The sequence below is a fragment of the Rhagoletis pomonella genome, unplaced genomic scaffold (genome assembly GCF_013731165.1).
Source record: "Rhagoletis pomonella isolate Grant_MI unplaced genomic scaffold, Rhpom_1.0 Rhpom_scaffold_00004, whole genome shotgun sequence".
NCBI lineage: Eukaryota > Metazoa > Arthropoda > Insecta > Diptera > Tephritidae > Rhagoletis > Rhagoletis pomonella.
In genome coordinates this window covers 13,182,276-13,206,070 of record NW_023458558.1, presented here as the reverse complement: position 1 = coordinate 13,206,070, position 23,795 = coordinate 13,182,276, and the positions used below count along the sequence as shown (strand labels likewise).

The 23,795-nt window shown below is 33.0% G+C and overlaps 1 protein-coding gene across 4 annotated transcripts; it reads right to left on the bottom strand.

The window, feature by feature from the left end:
• Positions 1–1,676: 1,676 nt before the first annotated feature.
• On the bottom strand, positions 1,677–20,573 carry LOC118737043 (signal transducer and transcription activator-like). Of its 4 annotated transcripts, XR_004992784.1 has the most exons (12): positions 19,897–20,573; positions 17,519–18,406; positions 17,360–17,445; positions 17,100–17,244; positions 16,900–17,017; positions 16,603–16,822; positions 16,277–16,540; positions 16,028–16,213; positions 15,809–15,932; positions 13,447–13,591; positions 10,561–11,137; positions 1,677–5,162 (listed from the first exon to the last, which is right to left on the bottom strand). XR_004992784.1 is itself a non-coding variant. In XM_036467281.1 (10 exons), the coding sequence occupies exons 1-10, from the start codon at positions 20,019–20,021 to the stop codon at positions 12,236–12,238; spliced, it is 2,187 nt and encodes a 728-aa protein (XP_036323174.1). In that variant the 3' UTR covers positions 11,814–12,235. The 4 variants fall into 4 exon arrangements, 1 of the variants encoding a protein (XP_036323174.1); XR_004992785.1 differs by lacking the exon at positions 13,447–13,591; XR_004992786.1 differs by lacking the exon at positions 13,447–13,591 and having other exon boundaries at positions 11,024–11,137.
• Between the last annotated feature and the right edge of the window lie 3,222 nt (positions 20,574–23,795).

Genomic DNA, 23,795 nt, shown 5'->3' with positions numbered 1-23,795 from the left:
CTCTCAAAATTTTGTATGGCGTATTTATAACGGTACACCAATAACACTTTTTTCCTCGGTGGCACTTAAAACGTACAGAGTGTCCAAATTAGCAAAGACACATTCCTCTCGTAATTGAAATGGGTGACAAAAAGAAAAGAGTTGATGAAATTTTTCTGGCTGTGAAATTGTATAAAAAAACATTGTTCTATAAATGAATGGTGAGTGAAAAAACGAAAAAGGTTTGCAGTCAATCAGAGGGGAGGAGTGATTTAAAAATATTTCAATAACTGGACTAAATGTACTCTTATCGGAGAAGCGTCCGATCACTGGTAGTGAACGTATTCTGCAATTTTTACAATAATGACACACAGATGGCGGGAAAAACACAAGGCTTAGACGTTGATTTGGAAGGAACCGCACAGGGCTGCTATTCACAGGGTGCACTTGATTATTTTTTTGTCATTCCGTTATTAAAAAAAAACACTTTTTTTGATGATGCATTTCCGTACGCCATTTTTCTGCAGTAATTCGAAAAAAATGTCGATGATGCATTTACGAACGTTTTTTTTTTGAAGTTTGCTTTTAATCCGTTTTAAATTTTTAATTTTTCAATTTAAAATAGAGCTCGCGGGCTTTATTCATTTCGTTTGCCTGCCGAGCCCTAATTAGCAAGTCTAATCTCCAGGCAGACATTATTGGTTGTGTTAGTGCTGGTTCCTAGGTAGACAAAATTCTTCACTAGTAGTGAACTGCTCCAACTTTGTACTTGGTAGCCAACAGTTATGTGTGTTTCAATATATTTTTTAAAAAGAACTTAAACTTTGAAATCCGCGACTGAGGCTGCGCTGCTATCCATAATCGACCCATAAGAATCATATGCACACTAGCATAGTTATCTATGGAAATTCATAAGGCCTAAACAATTGTTAACTAAGTATGTACTGTGCATATCGACAGCCAGCTCGAAAACGTTCTATCTCAAAAAACTTTTCAAGAACGCCCTATTTCAGAATTCATTTCAAAAACGCGCTATCTTAGCTGCCGCATTCTGAGATAGGGCGTTCAACCAACCAAATCCTGATTGAGGGTGTTTTTCAATAAAATTCTGAAATAGGGCGTTCTTGAAAAGTTTTTTGCGATAGGGCGTTTTCGAACTGGCTTCCGAGATAGGTCCATCTTCCACTCAGCGGTCGATATGAAAATTGATAGTTAAACCTTTGTCAGTGGTTATCTTTGAATTCGGCTCTTAGGCTTTGGTGGATATTTGGTGAACGAATATCGTCTGCATTCCGAATGTGGAAGATGACAGCCTCCAAAGTGCTTCTTAGCTTTATAAATAGCTTAAAGTTGGAATGGGTTTTTAAGGGTGGACCAATAATAATAAAGGCGGCTTTAATTCAATATCGCTGTTCTGGAAACCCATATAAGGTGAATAAAAGTTCTACAACATCACGATTCCGATGCTGACTAGGATCCGAATCGCGGTATTCGTGACCGAATAATTTCTCGTTTCGTATCGAATGAAACAAAGTGGCAGCCGTTTTCTCCACAATAAAATTTAAATCTCAAAATAAAATTTCGAATCGAGTTACGTTCGATATCGCAAGCCACGAATCGGGCCCAATTTCCGTTTACTAACAATGACATAAGTATAGATGGTGTTGATCAATTCGACAATAAATCACTTGAAAACGTAAGTTTCACAAATTTGCTTTATTTACTCATTTATTATTTTCAGTGTTGCTGTAAATAAATTTGCAATACATAACATACATTTAATTCGCCACCAAAAGGATGCTACATGTGTGCAATTGTGCAATGATGTTTTCTTCATCATTATTCCATAAATTGTAGTATAATTTACTTCGATGTACTTTTTATTTTAATTTCATTATCATTAACATTTAACGTTGATGTATGTGCATTGTGAATGCATCGTTAAAGGCTCGAGTACATTAAAGAGAATAGTACATGCATATACATATGTATGTATGTTTGTGGCTAATAAAATCCGATTAAAAAAATACATCCATATTGGGTATTTTGCATAGAAATATAGAAATTCTGTTAAAAAAGATCGAGTACTATCGAGTACATTTTGTAAGTGTGTGTGTGTGTGTGTAAAATTTATTGCTTACGCTGAACAGTCAACGATTTTTTAGTTTATACGAATTAGGTTCAAGAGGCTGCTGGTAGTATTACGTTTTGAACTCTTCGCTGTCGTAACATCAGACTCCTTCAAATCCAGTGCGTCGCAATTTAAACTATGCTTTTTTTAGTAAAAAGTTTATGTAGTTCTTCAGAGTTGTGTATACATATGTATGTAGGTATACAAAGTAGGTTGTAAATATGGCTGACATGTGAACATTCAGTTTATAGCAGACATATTATAAACACATAAACATCATACAAGTAAACATTTTATGTGGGCTTAAAAACTAGACTTTAATTTGAGTGTAATTAAATAAGTTTTCAATTTTAACATGCTCCATATAAATTTCATTTATATATTTATTTTTGCTTTATTATTATATATATGCATATGTATGTAGAATATAATATACATAGTGTGTATGGTAAAATTTAATTTGTAAATTTAAATTTCTATGCGCGATTTTTCAATTGAAGAGTAGTGCATACTCTCAGTATGCATACAATTAGCATCAATAATATTCGCATCCTAAATACAAAAGAAATAGAATTGCGTTGTAGCGGTGCTGCGAAAAATTGCGAGTGATTATTTGGTCTAACCCTGTGAAATATGTACGTATTGCGGGTAATCACAATCTCATTTCATGCACATTCACAAGAATGAAAATGTATATTGCTTTGCAGATAAATTTTACAAACGCACCGAAATATGTGCATGCCAGGCCTTTCGCACAATATTGTGATTACCCTTATTTTAGTAAGTTTTTACAAGTTTTTTTTTTGTTTAAGAAATATAGCACCCTATGCAAGTAACTACTACCCTCGGTCCAAAAAATTGTTTACAAACTTTGATTAGAAATTAAGAAAATAACCGCATATTTAAAGATAAGCGAATATTAATGCTGCTTATTGTAAAATTAAACGTACATTTACTTATGCATGTATATCATTTTTCAACTATTTTCTAACACTAAAAATATACCTTTTGACTTGACATCCATATGCATACATACACACATACATATGTGAATCGTGAATTCGGATGAGTTTTAATACATTTAATGTATTTAATTTCCCTTCTTACAAACTATTTATCTTTACAACACAAGCCAAACCAACAACAAACTGCAATTTCTTAATTCCTTTTTACAAACTTAATATGCATTTATTTTAATTATTACTAAATAACTATTATAGAAAAACGAAAGTGGAAGCCAATTACTAAAAATTTTGTAAGAAAAATCACAAATCAATGTTACGTTCGAGCGGTCAACTTCAATAAACGTTTTCCAAATTACATATAGTTATACATTTGTTAAATATACACCGCCTGCTCTTTGAAAGAAATTGATAATCAAAATTTTATTTATATTATTAAATACTTATTTAAATTAAGTTTGATGCACTTTTTTTAATGTATGTATAAGAATTCATATTAAAACCCCGAAGACTTACATACCATAAGAAAAGTATGTCAAATTTGTTTGCTTATAATATATGTAAGTAAGTATTGTATTTGATGAAAAGGGAAGGAGATGCACGAAGAATGCCACAAAAATTTAAGTATAATATAGCTTGAAGCGAATCAAAGGCATATACGAATTTCATAAAAAAAAAAATAGATTTTGAAAAAATAAAATACTGCACTTAAAAAATGTGAATTACCTTTTTCAAATTTTAGCTACAGAAACTCAAAACCATATAGCGAACTTGCCCGGTAAATAATACTAGAAAAAAAATCCAATGTAAAAGGAAAATAATAGTATGTATATGTACGTATAGTACATATACACATGTGGACAATCAATAGAGCCTAAATTTTTTGATTTTCTCATGTGTTTCTCTTGCCAAGAGAGGGCTTATAATCAATACCCTCAATCTGCAGTTCTCACAAAAAATTGTTTCTGATATTTGAATACATCTGCGACTTCAACTTTGGTATTATTTTAAACCATAAGGATAGGCCTAAAATAGATGCTTATGTCAGGAACTAGTTTTTGTAAAATTTGTACATTTTTAGAGGGGGTTGAGTATATGACGTCGATATTGATTCCTTGCTGTTATAAATTTCCAGTAATTGGGCTGCAGTGAAAAGCCAAACATTCTAGCAAACCTGCTAGTACATCAACTGGTATGGTATGTGTTAGAGCGGCGACCTCCCAGTTCCAGGTGATACTTTCTGTTATGCGAAAAACTAAAAAAAAATTGTTTAAGTTTAGCTGCATTGAAAAAAGATTATTCAATTTCAAAAGAACCACACAATTTATTCTTATCTTGGCTCTATTTATTTGACCACATATTATTTGCACAACCACGCAGAATTTTGTAAGAACAAAAAACACTTTAAATAAATTTCAAATAAGTTTGTATAACCATACTTGAATATTTCGCCCTCTAGTAAATTTCGTTTAAGTGAGTATACTCATACTTTCATTGCTTAAATTAATTACACTTAAATTACGTATTCACAATTATCATGAAACATTCAACATTTATCGTTGACTGGTTTGCCGTTAATATTTATTTTCTATCTCTTTGCTTCACAATTTCACTTTATATGCTCTTACGTTAAACCTATTTTAGTCTTCACTTATTTAAACATTTAAATGTAATGTCTACATATTTTTTTACGTAATATAAAGCCCTTTTCGCATGCATTAAACAAAAATTAAATTTGTATATTTCAGTTTTGTTTGGTTTACCACAACACAACAGGTATCATTAATAAACTAGTACAATACATCGAATAGTTCATTTCACTATTAAAAACAGTTCAAAAATATATAAACAAACAAAATTTAGTGTAAATATATAAGGCAACGACGAGTGTAAAAATATTACATTTACTTTTAAACTATGCGCATATTAACCACAAACATGAATAAAAGTTTGCGAGGGTGTTTGTAAGAAAGAGTAGTAGAAGAAAACTAGGCAAACACTTTTAAGATTACAAACTTATTACAATTTCAAGGTGACACAGCATGCAGGTTATGTGTTTTCAGCATTGACTTGCAACATGAAAGTAGACGCTGAAAATAGAATTAAATAAAAAGCTATTAAATAAAAGTTGAAATAGATTAATACGAAATTAGGATAACAAATGATACATTCCAAAAATTATGTTTGTACACACATATACAGTATTCGAACAATTTATAGCCGCAGCACATTTTGGTAAGTTTTAACCTATTTTTTTGTTATTTAATTTTGGTTACTTTTTATTAAAATATAGTTCATTCTTTAACAAAACCGGTGTACATCCAAGTTTCAAACTTTGTGCAATTTCAAGCTTTTTTCATTAGATTTCCTAGAAAGATTTTGAGCTTACAGCTTTGCAGCCCATTTAATTTTAGAAGACTAAAGTATAAAGTTTCAAATGTGTAAAAATTACCGTTGATTTTTTAGAATTTATTTGTCTCATTTGCTTCCATATAACGAATAAACGCCTAGTTTTATATTCAAGAAAACCGTAACATCTTCAACAAAAAAATTAATGGCAAGTTTTAGTTATTTGTTGATTTTTTTTTTTTTTAATATTGCACAAAGTTTGAAACTTAAGCGAAGATCACATGATTTGTACATTTGTACAAATTTGTACATTTTGGTAGTCACAGAGTGGTGTTGTTTAGAAGTTTGAGTTCAGCCCAATAAAAGCATTTCCGAACAACACCACTCTGCACCTGCCAAAATGTACAAAGCTGTGCAAATGAACAAATCGTGTGTTCCTGCTTTACATTTATGAACATCTTTTTTTTTTTAGAAAGAACTGAATTTATATAAAAGAATAACCAAAAAATAATATGTTAAAACTTTATGTACATAGTACATGCGATCTAAAAATTTAGAGCTTGTGTTTGATATTTTAAATATGTTTCGAACATTTATAAAAGTACATAAATAGTTGCGTGAACATTTACATATTTAATTTAAATTACATTTATTTTTAGCTACATATGTATATTTTTGCTAGGTGAGAGAGAGTACACGTGTGTATGTAATATGTATACAATGACATCAATTTTCAATTGGATCAGCACTTGATTAATTTGGTAGCTATGCATACATATGTACTTATCTAGGGGATTCAGAAGACGTGTTAAGCGTCGTAAAATCTTAAGCTTATCATTTGTTTATGTAAAATAACGGTTAAAACGGTTTCAGGGGGTTTCTAATTATATATTAATTTTATCTAAAACTATTGTAATCATTATTTATTATTTTACATAAGAAAATGTTAAGTTTAAGATTTAACGACGCTTAACACGCCTTGCGAATCCCCAAATAGTATAAGTTATCTTATTGTAAATTCGTAGATTACTAGACTTTAGGGTTTTCCTTAAGACAACCACAACCACTTGCCATCAGGTCAAAAATGCATCGGTATTCGCTACATTACTCCTCTTCATACATACATAATCTCTTTGTTATGCACTCAATATTGGACTAAAAACCACCAAAACATAAAAGCTTTGTGTACGCCCATTCACAATTAGTGTTGATAGAAATAATTAAGCTGATAGAAAATAACGTTGATTTTTGGCATTGTTTTTGACGGTGTTGGGCATTCTCTTCCATATAAATATTTTTTTTTAACATACTTTGTATGGGGAAAACAGCGTATCAATGATATTTTGTAGCTACTTGAATTGGCTATGAAACTGCATCCCTAAGTTTTCTCAAAATTTTAAATAAAAAGGTTGAAGTTTTGTTGAAAATGCGTTGAATTTTTATAATTTTTGTACCTACAAAGTTTGAAATGTGCATTTATATAGTGTTTGTTGTACAACTAGCTAGACTTTTATAAAAATAAACATTAAATAAACAAAATAAATGTAACCAAAACTTATCAAAATAAGTCGAGTCTATTATTTCTGCCACCAGTGTAAGTGAAAAAGTATGTAGGTAATATATTTAGGTTAGGACAGTCCTTGTAAGTTCTTATATACACCTTAAATGAAAAAAGTCACAACTCGAAAGTTGTTCCAAATTGGTTTCTTCTTATAAAACGGCTCACAGAAAATATTTCTTTACATCCTGTCAAAAATTAAGTTAAACAAGTTAGTATATTTATACAAAAAAAGTTAGTCTGCTTTACACTATTCTAAAGATTTTTGGTTCAAATGTGATTTTGAAGCCCACTTTATTTTCGCGCAGAAAAAGTGATCATTTTGACTTTTTATGCACTGGTTAGTCAGGATATTTTTTCGAATTAATAGCCTTTCCAAATGCATAGGGGTTATTTTAAGACTTACATGGATGGACATTTTTTATCACCCACATACATAAATATGCTGTATATTTAGCACGTCAGTAAAATGCATACTATGTATAACTATGTATGTATGTAGATGTTTCATCTATTCTTCAAATATGGTTAACCGACGAAATTTTTTGCCAAACGACTCGTACGCAATATAAGCAGCTCACACTATAAGGACAGTCTCATTTTGGCATCTATATTTTTGATATATTATTTTAATTAACACATTGTCCTATTTCTGCGTTAACTTCGTAAATGCAATAGTCATTCAACATAGAGATTGTATGAAAAAAATTTTAATTTTCTTCCACTAGGATACAATAAACGAGCTATATACCTAATATTTTTATTCAGCTAACCCTAATGAGCACCCACTTAAAGTTTTTGTTTTATTTTAAAATCGTATGATGCTTAAACTGTGTTGTAATTAGCTCTCGTAAAAAAATTTATATATGTGGTTGACGCAGAAAGGCGAAGATGTCTATGTGCATGTGTATAATGACATATCGATGGCAGAGTAGAAGATCGACCTATCTCGGTATCCAGTTTGAAAACGCCCTATCCCAGAATTTGGTTGAATAACGCCCTATCTCAAATGAAAATATATTGAAAATGTGTGCTGAGATAGGGCGTTTTTCTTCAATCAAATTCTGAGATAGGGTTTTTTTCAATAAAATTCTGTAATAAGGCGTTATTGACAAACAAATTTTCGGAAATAAGGCGTTTTCGAACCGTCTGGCGAGATAGGCCGATCTTCCACTCAGCCATCGATATGTAATAATTTGCCTTATCAGAAATTATTTCATTTGAGAAAATCTATTTCATGGCAAAGATAAGTTTATCGGTGTTATTGTGGCAGCTTAAACACTACCCTTCTCAGTTGCATAGATCAGACTGTCGGTCGGGTATGTGTGTTTAGGTTATTATTTAACTTTGCTTAATTCTTTTCTATAATAACGAATTTTTAGCAGTTTAGCTTTTTAAGCTTTAATTTTTAAACGGTAAGATTTACTAAACGTTCGAATAGTAGTCAAGCCATTACCTATGTACAAATACACCAAGTACAACATACACTATGCCAATAACTCCAATCAAAGTTTCCTTAATAACTAAGCTAAAACGTTTGCTTAAGAATATTTAATATTTTTGCAATTTGTTTACATTTAGTTTTTTGTATAAAATCACATTTGAAGCTACATAGTAAAAATTGTACTACATTTACAATTCGTTTACAGCCGATATTTTCACATCCACTTATGCAAATAATAACATTTATGGTTATTTATTTATACATACGTACATCAATTGTGTACATATACTTACGAGCCAAAAACAAGCAAATCACTCTTTTGTAATCGTAATCATAATTTTCATGATTACCATTACTGTAATTGTAATCTTGAAATTTTTAGGATTAGGATTACTATAATCGTAATCATAAAAGCTACGATTACGATTACAGCAGTCGTAATCGTTAAATTTTAAGGATTAAAATTAAAGTGATCAAGCATGTTATAATTACAAATTATAGTAATCGTAATGCTGAAAATTTTCGGGATTACAATTACAGTAATCGTATTCCTACATATAACATATAACCTCGAAATTTCAAAAGCCCGATAAAAAAGCAGTTCGCCGACGCAAGAAAAATGAAGACAGCCTTGTAATCAGGAAGCCAGAACACACCAGATACACTTTTCCAACCTTTGTATATTTTTTTTTTTGCTGTTGTAACGTTTAAACTATAAAAATCTTTCCGAAATCGTATCGATTTCAAATCGTACGTATTTCAGAACATGGCTGTATATCTATAGCTTTGTTTCTTTACACTTTATCACTAGTTTCTGCTGGAAAGCTTTCTTAATCAAAAAACCAAGCAGAAACTAGCAGCTCTCTCTCTCGCTCTTACGCTCTCCTTTTTTGCCTCTCCTGGAAGTAAAATTTTGACCAGCAGAAACTGACAGCCAGTGTTGCCGTTTTAGCCCTTTGGTGGCTAGATTTAGCTACCACATACTTTTTTTTGGCCACAATTGGCGAATTTTTAAACTAAGAAAGACTGATAGATATACATATGTATTGTATGTCTACTGTACATTAGTTGGCTATGATTACTCGGCCGTGCTATCATAGTAGCACAATGCCACTCATATTTGACTTACAAACAAACTACGGGCAGGAATTTCAAGATTTCAACCCTGTTTTTATGAAAAATGTTATTTTTATCAGTATTTTTCTTTTAATCAAAATATGTTGAAATAAAAGTGAAACTAAAATAAAATTTTGCCAGAAAAATACTGGCTACGGGCCTGCTTCTAATATTTATATGAGTATTAAAATCGGGGGTGTTTTTGCTTAAAACTTACTTGTTTTTAAGTTTTTTTTTTTGGTTTTGTTTTTTTTGTCAGTCATGAAATCTTCTTGCTTAAAAGTCCTTCATAAAAAGCAAATTTCAGAGTCGCAGCCATAAAACTGGGACACAATTTTCTCTATTTCACCTAAATTGAGGCTCATATGTACACAATATCAGTTGACCAAATTGTGAACAGTATGGCAATCTCAGCTAAAACTGAGAATTATAGTTAAAATTTTGCCATTCCTGCGCTGAAACTTTTTATCGAATTAGCAGAGTATCACAAAAATTGTTTCTCAATATTCTTGGATGCGGATAAAATGCAATACGTACATATGTATCGTGGACTTAAGTAACTACATATGTATGAGAATTTCCTCTTACAGCCAGTTTCACCAAATTATTTAAGTGAAAATTTTCGAATTTTCGGTTTCACCAATCAATTTTAATTTTGATTTAAGTGACCTATGCACTGCACTTAAATAAAAGTTAAATCAGAACAACCACACTCAGAGGTGTTACACATTGTGTATCTGCTGCTTACTTGTATACCAGCCCTGCTTTTACAACACAGCGTGCCAAAGCTTTCAAAAGCTCTCAGTACAAATGAAAGCGAAAGCTAGTCCTAGTCTGTTTTACAACCACTTTTTACTCACTTAAATAAATAGTTTATTGAAACTGAAAATTATTTAAATGAGAATTAAATACAAAATTAAATTAAAGTTAATTTGCACTTAAATAGTTTGGTGAAACTGGCTGTTAGTGTATTTATTGCATATAAACTTAAAGTTACTTTAATTCCAAAACAAATACATACCATAATGTAGTAACAAGAAATGATAATTGGATATCCTTACGTCCCCAGAAGGATTTGTGGTTTTTAATCCATTATTCCGCTTAAATTCCAGCATGCACGTACTACGTATATGCAAAACCAGAAATTCAGCAATATCTGAAAATGCTCAGCATCGTCGGTGATTGAAATGGTCGCTTGGCCGTATTGGCTAGTAATGGACGTCGAAGGATATTGTTAATGCGCATATCTCACTTATTTGGTGTGGTTGGATTGTGGTGATGGGCGTGGTGTGCGCGGGTTATTACTAATAGCTATTTGACTATACTTATGTATACATATGTAATTACTTGCTTGCTGCTAGTGAACTCATGACTATGAAACGAAGTAATGCATTTTCCAACCAATTATAATTTTCATAGCTCTTTGATGGCATAAAAATCAAATGTGTGTTCATATTTTAGTATAATTTATTTCCCATGCGTACTTTTTCTGGCTCAGTTTCTTATGGTGTATATAAGTGTATATTTTCATGCGCGCGTGTGTGTCTATCCGCATCCATCAATATAAAATTGAATCAAATTCAGAAATAAAATTGTCACTAAAATTGAGAAAAAAAGAAAAATTTAAATATGAATACATACATATATGAAACACACAATATACCACATATATTATGTATGTACAAATGTTGGTGCATAGGACATGAAATCGAATTTACTACATAGAATTTTGATAGTTGATGTTAAATAAAGAAATGTTAACGTTGCAAGCATTCAAATATGTATGAGTATAGCTCAACATGCAGTTGGGAAGTAAAAGTGTAGATAAAGAGAATTATAAATTCCGAGTATAAAACACTTAAGAATTTCTCCGTCTCTTACTTTTTTACTGCACATACATACATACATACATGTCAATATCATATCTATCTATACGAAGTGAATCTCTAATTTGGCAGGCATCTGCATGCAACAATAACCGGCACAGTGACGTGATTAAATGCACAGCACATGCATATTCATGTAAATATGTTTGTGGTTTGTGTATGTTCTTATAACAATACTGTTGGCATGCATTACATATTACATTGTCGATAAGCAATTATTTTGACGCATTTAAGCTGTCAATGAGCAGTGGCATACATACATACATATATGTTTGTACGAGCATACACAGGATTATATGTATATTACACAGAATTAAGTATGAATGTACATAGTAGTACTCTTATTGTAAAATGTTTGAAGGTTTTAGTGTTCACACAAATACACACATTACGGGGTGCTTCAACCAAATAGTATTTTTTGGATTTTATTTATATATTTTTAAGTGCTTCGTTGTTTAAATGACAAATTACATTTCTTTTTTAATGTTCTGTTTTCTTTCACTTTTTATCTTTCCTAACAATACTCGGAAATGTATGTGGATAACGCGTATCTGCCTCTCTCACTTCTAAATTTTTTCCCATTATGTATTTCAAAATCATTTTTTGCATGCAGCAATCTTTCTTCTTGCTTTAATAGCTTGCTTTAATTACTTGACGAATCCATTGATTCCATTTTATAGTAATTAGTTGTTTGTAAACATTGAAATATCTGTGAGCTATTTGCCAAATTAGGTGTTCGAATCGATTCATTTCGGTTTGGTTCAATTAGTTTCGTTCTGACAAGCAGATAGTATGAATGTGTGTGCGTACTCATAGATGCGTTAAGTTGTTGCTCTGCGATCTAGATAAATGCAAGCAAAATATTGTGTAATCAATGCGTTATTCGTTATTCTTATAATTAATTTTGTATATAAATCAGCACAGGGAAAAGGCTATAATATGTGGTAAGAGTTAGATAGATAGTTGGTTATAGCACTGTGACCGGCAGGTCTATTGTGCCAGTGATAAGAGATGTATTAAAGAGTATATATGTACATATGTAAGCACTGCAGTCAGTATTCACTCCCATAGCGAAACAGCTAGGCAGCTTTTATGAATAAAAAAAAAAGTTGATATAGATGGCAATACTTTTTTTTATTAATTATTATTTCTTTTTTAGTTTCATCATTGTGGCACTAATGGATGTCGAATAGGAAGTTTTTTTTTATGAAAATGAGTGAATCTTTTGAAACGGCAACGACGTTTTTGCATAAAAACAACAACTTTGAATTTGATATGGATTATGAAAATGTAAGATACAAGCCCAAAGAAAATGAGTGAAGCATGATATTAGCCTACGCAACACCTAGTATGTAGTATGTGTATGTATATGTAATATTTACGACAATGTGCAAAAATAGCGACAATAAGGCTGTATGTACGTAAGTAAGTCATACAATATTCATGAGTTAGTGATTTTTTAAATTATTGTTAAAAATTATGGCATCATAAATTGCCATAAGTGAAAAATGTGAAGAAAGTGAGCACAAGTTTTCTGCTGGCCTGTAGTATTCGAAAATTGTTTGTAATGGATTCTTAAGCAAATTTAGGAAACGTGAATTAGTGTTGACAACAGCGGTGACTACAATGTAGTATATGTATTGAATTCATTGCATTGCATTCGTTGCTGCTGTGTACATACATATATATATATTTGCCTTTATTCAGCAATTTTCCGTAATAGCATTTAAAGCAACCAATTATATGCCAAATCGTGTAAAAATTAGTTAGTGGATAATAAATGCAGCAGATGAATGTTTGAATGGTGATTTGTATTAATCAGTCGAATGGCTGTGATTTGACTAGCCATAATTCGCTGGGATTAAAGTGAAAAAGTAATTGTACAAAAAAAAACATAAAAACTATAACAAAACAGCAACAGTATAGCACGTTTGAAAATTGTAGTGCAACGCTTCAAATAAAAAAAAACCCAAAATATATTCGAAAACAATGAAAACGAAATCTGTGTAACGAAAAAATACCTGCTTAACAGTATTGAGCACATATGATATGTTGCACTCCACACTAAGCAATTGACCATTACACCAATCACTTATACATTGCCTTTATGCAGCCCACCCATTTCAGACCATAACGTTACTCCAATCGATGTCGTCAAGACTATAACTATCGATATATGGAACAAAGGATAGTTATTTTTCGTACAGGGGATGTGAGAGTAGTTGTGTGTAGTGATAAAAGGTAGTGGATGCACAGTTGACGAGAATTGTAGACGAAAGTAAAGTTGTCGGACAGCCAGAAGAATCGGAAGAAAAATAAAATAGACAAAATTGTGTTCAGTTATATTGAAATAAATCATATACTTATACACAAATAATCTTTTTTGTTAATTCTGTTAAACATATCAACAATTTCCAAATCGGCACAGTCACAAAACTGCGCTGACTGACCTCATTTAGCTTTTGATTAAGACAAGCAACCCAATGCAAAGGCACCATTAGTGATTTATGCTAAAAGCTGCAACACCATCAATAATTAAAAAAAAAAAATATTATGAACAGGTTCATTTCCAAAGTATTGCGATCTAGTTCTCAAATAGAGCAAAGCAAGGTTCGATTATAAAGATAATGTTAAAAGGTTTAAGCAAAATACAAATCTATACATAGTATATTAATAAATAAGCAGTTGCTGCGAAACAAAAAGTTTTATAAAACCCAAAAGCAATGAAATCATTTAGAGGCAAAGCTATTGTTCAATTCATATGTGGGTAAACTTAGAAACTAACTTTTCAATCTTTATTCTGCATGTTGTCATTTTTCAAGCATTAAGAAATGTCATCTGTTGTCAAATGAGTCAAATTGAATTCGAAGCTCAGTTATTAGTTGGTCAAAAATATTTTCTAATAATATTGCACACATTACAGTTTATTTTTAACCGACTTCGGAAAAGAAGCAGGTTATCAATTCATTGGAATATATTTTTTTTATGTGTGACCGGATAAGTTTAGACAACGTGAATCGGCAATTCATTATTATCGGAAAGGTGGTAGTACCTCAAAAGTGGTCGGATAGTAATTTGATTGTTTCGAATATTGGATCATGAAGAAATTACGGTGAGCATTGAAGTCGGTTGTATTTTTACTTAAAAATTACTTATTACATAACTTATAATTCCAATGATCCAAGCCACACTTTGAAAAAGTAGAAAGTGGAAGGTAAATGTAGGTAAAGTTTCTTCCCATTCAGACGCAGTCAAGCACAGGTAAGTATTTTTATGATAGCGACATAGATATCACTTTTCACACCATTTTCAAAATAAGTTTATCCGGGTGTGAAAAAGGATAAATATTTGGATTTTCCATATTTATTTGAAAATTTAATCGTATTAATGACACTTGGCGCATTATTTGCATTATTGCAATACAACAAATTTAAATTATACAGCCAGAACGCGACTATTTGGTTTGCAGATAACGCTGATTATCTCAAAACAAAGCCGAAATCGCTTCGTCAAATTGATTAAGGAGACATTGCAATGATTCAGGCAACGTTTTTCGTTGTTGTTAATTCCATTAAATAAAATTTATTCTGTGAAAAATATTGGCATTTTCAACAACTGAAAACTCTTTATAAATTGAGGCAAACCGTTGCGACATGCAATACAATATACAGTTTTTCTTTGCGTTCCCACTACAGTCGGGTCTACGTAACCGGAACGACCCAGATTTAAATATGGCCAAGGTCTGTCACTACAGCAACACTCCACCAAAGACTTTTTGGTGAATCTGTATGCTGTTACAACAACAACAAAAAATTCTTTTGATATTGAGGTAACGGTTGCGCCAGCAATTTCTATGAGCAGCTAGGCTACTTACGAAGCAATATGAATAGGTTGGTTAAACTGTTGCATCGTCTGTAGTCAGCATAATATTTGAAATGCAAAGCAAATTTAAAATATTATTGCTGTGAGGGACGGTCTTATTTTTTGTGAATAATTTTTTAATTCAGCAGACATTGTAGTCATAAAATTTGGAAAAGGTAAAGATCGACAACATTCTAATGTTTAATTACATCTTTAGTTGCTACACAAAAAATGTAAGCACATATGAATTGACAATAACGTTCGCACACTATAATGATCCTTAAGTAATTAAACAAAAAATTGCAGCATTTATGTAACTGAAATGTAGTTTAACTGAAATCTATTGTAAAATTAAAAATTTAGATAAAGCAGCCAATTTTGTGTATACTCCATACTCTATTTTAACTACTACAACAAAATGGTGAGTATAAAATTTAGCAAAGAACAAAAACCATAAAACCAAACATTTTATTTAAAACAAAGTAAAGAATTCGTGGTATTAAAATAGCAACAAAAACTCACTTTGGCATAGGTATATCTTGCGGCTGATGCTGTGGCGTACCCACTACAGAGCCACCCTCTATGGCCGGTACATTAACCCTTATATCACTTGCTACATATCCATCTCGCGTTGTTTTTTGTTCATCTAGAAACAATGTTAGTATTATTATAGTTCATTCGGTATATGCATAACGATAAATTAACGCTTTAAATGTTTTACAAATAAAATTTGATATTTACCAACATGATGTGAGTAAAAGCTGCCGAATGCCTCATCGCGTGGCAAATTCTTCGGATAAACAATACGCAGCACGTTCAAGTCGTGTATGCGATCCGCCAAACAGCGTATATTCAAGTCTCTTGAGGTCCACGGCGCCAGCATCAGCTTGTTGCCCTGATCGTCGACAAAAGCCACAGTTATACCACCTGTAAGTGAAATATGTTGACAGTTTATATTTTGCGAAATCATTATATCAGTCAGCGTATTACCTAGTTCGCTATCTGAAAAGCGCAATAAAAATGTGCCATACTGTTGCATCGGCAGGATTTCCTCCAACGTCTTGCGTTTATTTATGAAACCAACAATTAAACCCTCTTTCCAAAGATTTAATAAATGATCCTTTGTCAATTTCATTATTGCAAAAAACCAATCCCAGAATGTAAAAGATCGGTCTGGCAATGGCTCTTTACAAAATTGCGCCCATGTAATGAATTCAGTATGCTCGCCGGCTTCGTTGCGGAAAAGTTTCTCGTCTAATGTGAAAATGCAGTTAATTATTTAAAAGGTTCAACAAGTACAGAAAAATCAAACTCACAAAGGAAATTTAAATTGTCTTCAGTTAAATTTCTTCCAGTAGCCGAGCCAAATTTGGTATTCAGCGCTGCTGATAACTGCGCCCAGCGTACTTTCTCTGGAACTTGGAAAGGTTCGCGTGTTATATCTGAAAATGCATTGTCCCAAGTGATAGTGGCCCAGGACTGGGGCTCTTGATTGCCATGCACAATCACAACAACGGGCAAGGAAAGTGTCCAGCACTGAAAACAAAATGAAAATTACATAAAAACGATTTAATATTGTACGAATTTCGCTATAGATTCAAGTAAATAATTACACTTATTTTGAATTCATTGAAAACCACTGTTGTGTAGAAGAGTAGGGAGAATTTTTCATCCATTACGCTTTCTGTTCCTTTCTTTTCGGCGCGCTTAATTTTCTTTAATTGCATATTTCTGCAAAGAGATTTAGAATTATAAAGAAGACATTAGCTACTACTACCTTTTGAAGTTTATGAATAAATGCAAATAGTTATACCTAAAACTTGCTGAAAATACGCGTGTGGCTTGCTGATATTCCATTGTGCTTATGTTATTTATGATTTCGCCGGACGATTGGGGTGGAGAACCAGGTTGCATATCAGAATTACTGTTATTTGCTGCATGGCGTTGTGCTTGGGCCTCTGAAAAAACGCAATTTGTGAAATAAATTGTAAATTAAATCGACAAACTTGTTTTTGCCTTTACAGATAGCCCTTTTCAAATACTAAAACTTGATTATGATAGCCAATATCTTACCTGAAAGTATAACGCATTCAATAACTGGAGTGTTCGTATATACGCCAAGTTGTGGGCCAATTAACCATCGTACAGCTGCAGCGAATCTATAAATTTCATTTTCATTAACCGTTTTCTTTTATAGTTACACAAGTATGCATTTGGTTTCCGAGAACTAACCTCGTTTGTGTTTTCATTACTTGAGGTGGCTGCCGCTCTACAATAAACGCCGACAAGACCAGTAACCTTTGTACAGAACGTACGTGGTTGAGCATCTCAGCCAGTATCGGGTCCTCAGTCTCACCCATGCTCATCAAGATCAGATTGTTGACAAAAGCGTGAATTTTGGAGACCATATCGACCAACATCTCTACGCAGCGTTGTATATCATCCAAATTATCATGGAATGGCGCACCATTTCCAGCGAGCGCCTGATTTCGTTGCCACATTTTCAGTGCCATTATCACTTGATCTTGTATGGTGTCATATTCGCTGATTACGCGTCGTAAATCATCAACTACACCATTCTTGCGATTGCACAAAATCAGATATTGTTGCTTATACTGATTATCCAGCTCCTCCAACTCTTGTGGCGTCACCATTGCACGCGTTTGATTGAAATATTTTACCACAGCTTCTTGTTCGCCTTGCAAACCTTGTATGGCCAAACGCATATTGTCAACATCGACTGCCAATTTTTGTATGCGCGCCGGCAAAGCATAAGTATCCTCGGTCATACGTACATCAGCAAGGTGAGCGCCGACGCTACCCATATAGGGATTACCCGTATTCATACCCATCCCATTACAACCTACAACTGCCGGATTATACATGTAGGGATTTTGTGGCATTTCCTTCAATGCCTGAATTTCACGGAGCAGACCGTTACGAACGTACGTATAGAGCTCAATGGGTGTTGTTTGTCCAAGATGTGTGCAAATTTCCCGTATCTTAAATTTAAACAAATTATCACCATCTAAAGTAATGAGCTTCTGCTTGAGGCCCTCGTAGAATGAGTTAACTAATTGTTCGAAAATTTTATCGCTAGCCGGCGGTTGTTGTTGGCTCCTGTAAGACAAAACATTTTAGTTTATATAATACGCGATTCCACAATTTAAACAACAAACATATTTGAAAATAGTATCCCTGCAGGGAAAGCTACTTGTTGCGAACTACAACGCTACGGGCATAATTGTTTTTATTTTTTGACTCTTTAATGCAGCACTGATCATAACAACTATTATATGTTAATAAAAAACTGCTGTGAAATTTTAAGCAAGCTGCTTCTTCATTAATTTGTGTTTGACAGCCATTGAAAGCGGGCAACCTTGTGAATTTCGGCGAAAATAGAAAAACGTTGAATTTCATGCGAATACATCCATGCCTAGGGCCACGAAGTGTTATCTCATGCAGCATATGCTCCCGATTTAGGTGCCACCAACTTTTTCTCGTGTGCAAACCCGAAGAAATGTCTCGCAGGTAAGAGTCAAGCGACGCCATGGTAGAAAATCGCGAGAACACCAAGTAGGTGGTGCGTTTTCGTTTGAGCCTCGGAAATTCAAAAAGAGTTATCACATAACAGAAAGTTTTTCGAAATTACCGAACAGGTAGGCCACCGCATCGGCTAGTACCAGTTAATTAACTAGTCGGTTTCTACCAGTTGATCTTTTTGAATGTTTACTGACAGGCTTGGCTTTTCACTGCAAGGATATTGTACATTCAACAACGCAAAATAACATATAGCAGGTTTATGACGTTTTCTTTTCTACACAAAAAATGTTGCCATCTAAGTGCCCTCTACGCGCAAATACTAAGGATAGGGCAATGAAAAGGCAACATTTTTTGTATGCTTTTATAGTTGGTATAAAAAAAGAAAAAAAAAACCAATAGTTAGAAAGAAAGACGCATACCAAGCCCTAATCTCGAAAACAACGTAAGCGACCTTTTTCCCAAAATTTAATTTTTTTTTTTTGCAGAAATGCTCCTAGAGCATCAAAAACAAATTTTGGAACAAAATGTCGCCGATATCTTCGCAATTTTTGTGGAGTTTAATTATCTGCTGACTGAACATAATCTCCTTATCAAGCTTATTAATTGTATGATTGAATATCCAAAAACATAAATTTTGAACATATTCGCAATAGTATTATTAAACGTGAGATACATATGTACATGCAACATATATGTATATGTATAATCATTTTCCAAACCATTTGATGAGCTCGAAGCAATGGAACAAGCTTAACGATTCATAGTGCGAATATATACGTATGTATTTATACGTTGATAAGTTCCAAACAATTAAAAGCCCTTACATTAATCTCACAAAGAAACTAAATAACACATACACAAACGAACACACACATATATACACATTCACGTTTATGTGAAAGTAGACATCTCTTTATTGAACCGCAAGAAATTGCGATAAGAAAAACAAAACCCGACATTTCTTTAATTTTACTACTCACACAGCTTAATCTTGCACACTTTACACAAATATTTATGTATGTATATTTCTTTCTCCATTTACAGGACGTTTCACCAACTTTACTTACATTAAAGTATCTTCAATCCATGCTGCGAATTGCACGCGTATCTCGGCGAGGCCCTTCCCATCATAGTACTGAGTCATGCGTTTTTCGAGCTCTGGAAAGCATGCGATACGCTTCCACAAACTCATTGTGGTGGGCGCTGAGTGCAATGAGCAACTTGTGAATTTATGATTTATACCCTTGTCAAATCCTGCCTTCAAAATTAACTTGTGGACTTTATGCACAAACAAACTATGTATGTGGCAAATCGATGATGCCAAAACCGCATAAGACTTTCAATTTGCTTATTATTATTTAATTCGATCAATTTAGAATATGCGTTGCCACACATGTGTTACAATTACGTCGATGAGGATGTCCTGCAACCTATGTATAATAAGTGATTGTAAGCGCATTAGTGGTTGTAGCTGTGGCTGTAGTGATAGTAGTGGTGGTGGTGTTGGTATTGGTAGTGGTGATGGTGGAGTTGGTGGTGATGCCCCTGCACGACAGTCTATGACAACTCCAATGAAGGCACTTCACAAACGAAAATGTTTAGAGATTTGAGTGTCGCGCGCCCGAATGTGTTGATGAGTGGGTGAGGTGACCATATGTATTCTTTTGATTTTTGTATTTTTTTTTTTTTTACTTGCCAATTATCGTTGAAGCATGCGAAATTTATAAAATTTTTTTTATAATGGAAAACTAAAAAAATGAGTGTGGAAAAAAGCGAAAGATGTCACATTAGAAAAGCGTATACATTACATATTTCAATTAGATTTTGGTCTAGGACAATAATAAGTAAATAAAATAAGTATTATATGTAAGTGTGCATGAGACTTAACCTAAAACAAATACATATGTGCATATGTATGTTTGTATGTAGATAAATAATACTAGAGTTTTCAAAGCCAATTCACGGAATAAATGCTAGGTTTGTTAATCACATACAATCGTAAGGATAACCACTATTTTGTACCTTCGCCAATAGTTTATTTTCCGGTGAGTTTTAACCCTTTCGCGCTTGTCACGATTTAACCATTTTGCACCTGTTGGGACACTTACGTACTGACAGAAGTTTTCTCATAACCACAATAGAAGTTGCGTATTGGAATTGGCTTAAATATGTCCCGCCTGGTATTTTGGGTTAAGATACACTCAGGCATTTGAGTTCTCTTCTGATAGTGACAGTGCATCTTCACACTTGCACTTTATTGTAAAGTTTAATGAACTATTAAATTGCCTACAAAAATTTTTTCTGATTAAAAGATTGAAATTTTGATGAAATTATCTGGAATTTTCCGAATTTTTGTACAAAGTTTAAAATTTGGACTTACATGATTTTTGTTAGATAGTGGGCTTTACTTTTATAAAAAAATAATAAAAGTTAAAAAAAAAATCCAAAACTTGTTGGAATGTCGCGACCATATTAATTTGTCCGACACTGTACGTGTGTCAAACAGCGCTTTTAATTATTTCTGCGGTATTTTCATAGTTGAACATTTTTATTTACATACATATCGACCCCTTTGCACAAAAGTATCGTATGTTAAATTTTCTTACGAAAATCACTTTTTGATGTATTTTTGTTCTACACCCCATAACGCATCACCTGTTGAAATATCATGGCTTAAATCCCAATAGCTACCCCAAAAATTTACTGCAAATTTTATCGTATGTGACAATGAATATTCCCTTGTGGGCAAAGTTTTCTTTTGTGCTAAGAAATTAGAATGTGAAGACCCTTCTACGAAACAATTTTTGCGTTTGATTATATTTCTAAATTATCTCAGCAAGTTTAAACTTTAATATTGATCAAAGGGATCGATATGTATGTAGTTCCGTTGTGTCCCGGTAGCTTTATTTGTTGGTATGAATATTCATTAATATAATAGCTTGAAACGGCTATATTTCAATTATTCTCACTTCTTCACTGCACGGAGCCTTACCCCGTTCAAGGTAAAGTACAGAACCGCAAAGGAATCTCAAGGAATCTCTCAAGGAATCTCACACAATTGACCTGTGATTCTAAATTCAATTTGGTTGCCGCTGAACACTATCTACAAACTGTATGTATGTATTTACAATGCACAACCACTGGAATGAACGTTGTACAGACCGGAAATAACGCCATCTAACGACCTTAATTACCAGCTTTACCAACTCTTGCACCGTGAATGCAGTCATCGGACCATTGAACACCTGTCATCGCAGACGAAGAACTTCAACTGCCTTGAGAAACCAACGTAACTCTGGCAACATTACGGTCTGGATACTGTGACAGGTTAAATTCCTACCCGACATTTCTCATCTATATCAGGCCCGTAAAGGCAACTCACATGGCACCGACCACCCCTTTACTTGCAGCCTTCAACAAGACTTCGCAAAAATCTCTCACTGAGGAATACAATTTTCTTCATCCTCTTCCCAACAACCTTATTCAAGATCAATCAATGCTAATTTCCGCTTTTGTGAATTAAACAATTAATTTTTGAGCAAAAAACTAAACTGACCTCAATTCTCGTATACAAATTTAATATTACAGTTAATTTCCTTATGATCCAATGATCGGATCTAAAATAAAATTAGCATGCGACCACCTTTCGTTAAAAAAAAATTATATCGTTAAACGTGGTCCAACGAATTGGTAGCCTCCTCCTTTTTTTTTGAAGTTGGTTAGTTGAGCTGGACGACAGTGACTGATAGACTGGCCCTGCATAAGGTTTAAAGCGCAGTTAACCACGCACGGAAAAACGGAGAACGGATCAGCTGACACGATTTATAAAAATTTGTTTCTATTCTTTTTCTTTATTTTGTGAAATTTCTAGTCTGCGAAGTTCCTAATGGTACGATTTTTTTTTACATATTATTTAACCCACGGCAAAAACAAAAGCGTATGAAATTGAATAAGCTTTATCATCGCTTTAATTACGGAGAAATTTAAAAAGGATTTTAAATAACCACCTAATGAGTAATTTATAATGTATATTTTGCTATCGATAAAGATACGCGTGTATGAATTTCTGGAACGAGTACTCGTATTAGCTAACACTCCCCGCGGCAAAGGCTTTTGGTGTACATTTCCAGTGGAGACCACAGCAAATTTGAAATGAAAAAAACACACACTTTCACATGTAAAGCCACTCTTACACTGTATATCAACTTTTTTTAGGTATGAATTAAAATCGAAGCTAGATGCATATTTGAAATCACTCGAAACTCACTTTGTTATAAGAAATACTAACTAACTAACCCAAAAAAAATTTATATATATATATTAAACAATGAATTCAATAGTTTCTAAAGCGCACTAACCGCTACCACTCAGCGCGCTATCATGAATGCAAATAAGGAAAAACCCAAAAGGAAAAAAAATTCAAGCGATTTTCCATGAAAATATTTAGCTGAGAGTTGGGAAAAGCCATACGCACTTTGTAGCCTTAAAAGTAAAACAAATTTGAAGGGTTGCACAAAGATACATACATACATAAGTATTTGTGTATGTAATAAAAGACGTGACTAAAAATATAAATAACCTTCGCAACAACAAACGCAAATCGACAAACGAACAAATCATTTGACCGGTAAGGCCAATGAAGCGGACAAGCAAAACGCAAAACAAATATTTACATATGTACGTATGTATCTTCGAAGTTTTGTGAAAGACAAGGCTGATAGATGAAGTCCAAAAGGAAAATGTTCCAGAGGCCTCAACGCAACAATGCACGAACCTCAAATAAACGAATGTGGTGGCATGCAGCGATAAGGATCTCTAAATAGGCATCTATTTATTTATACATATATGAATGTACAGTATCGGTCATATCAATAGCACCCCGCTTTCAAAGTGCTATTGTTTGCTACTTATGTTTCTTTTTTAATTAAAAAAAGGAATGGTATTACTTTCTTCATGATCGGAACTA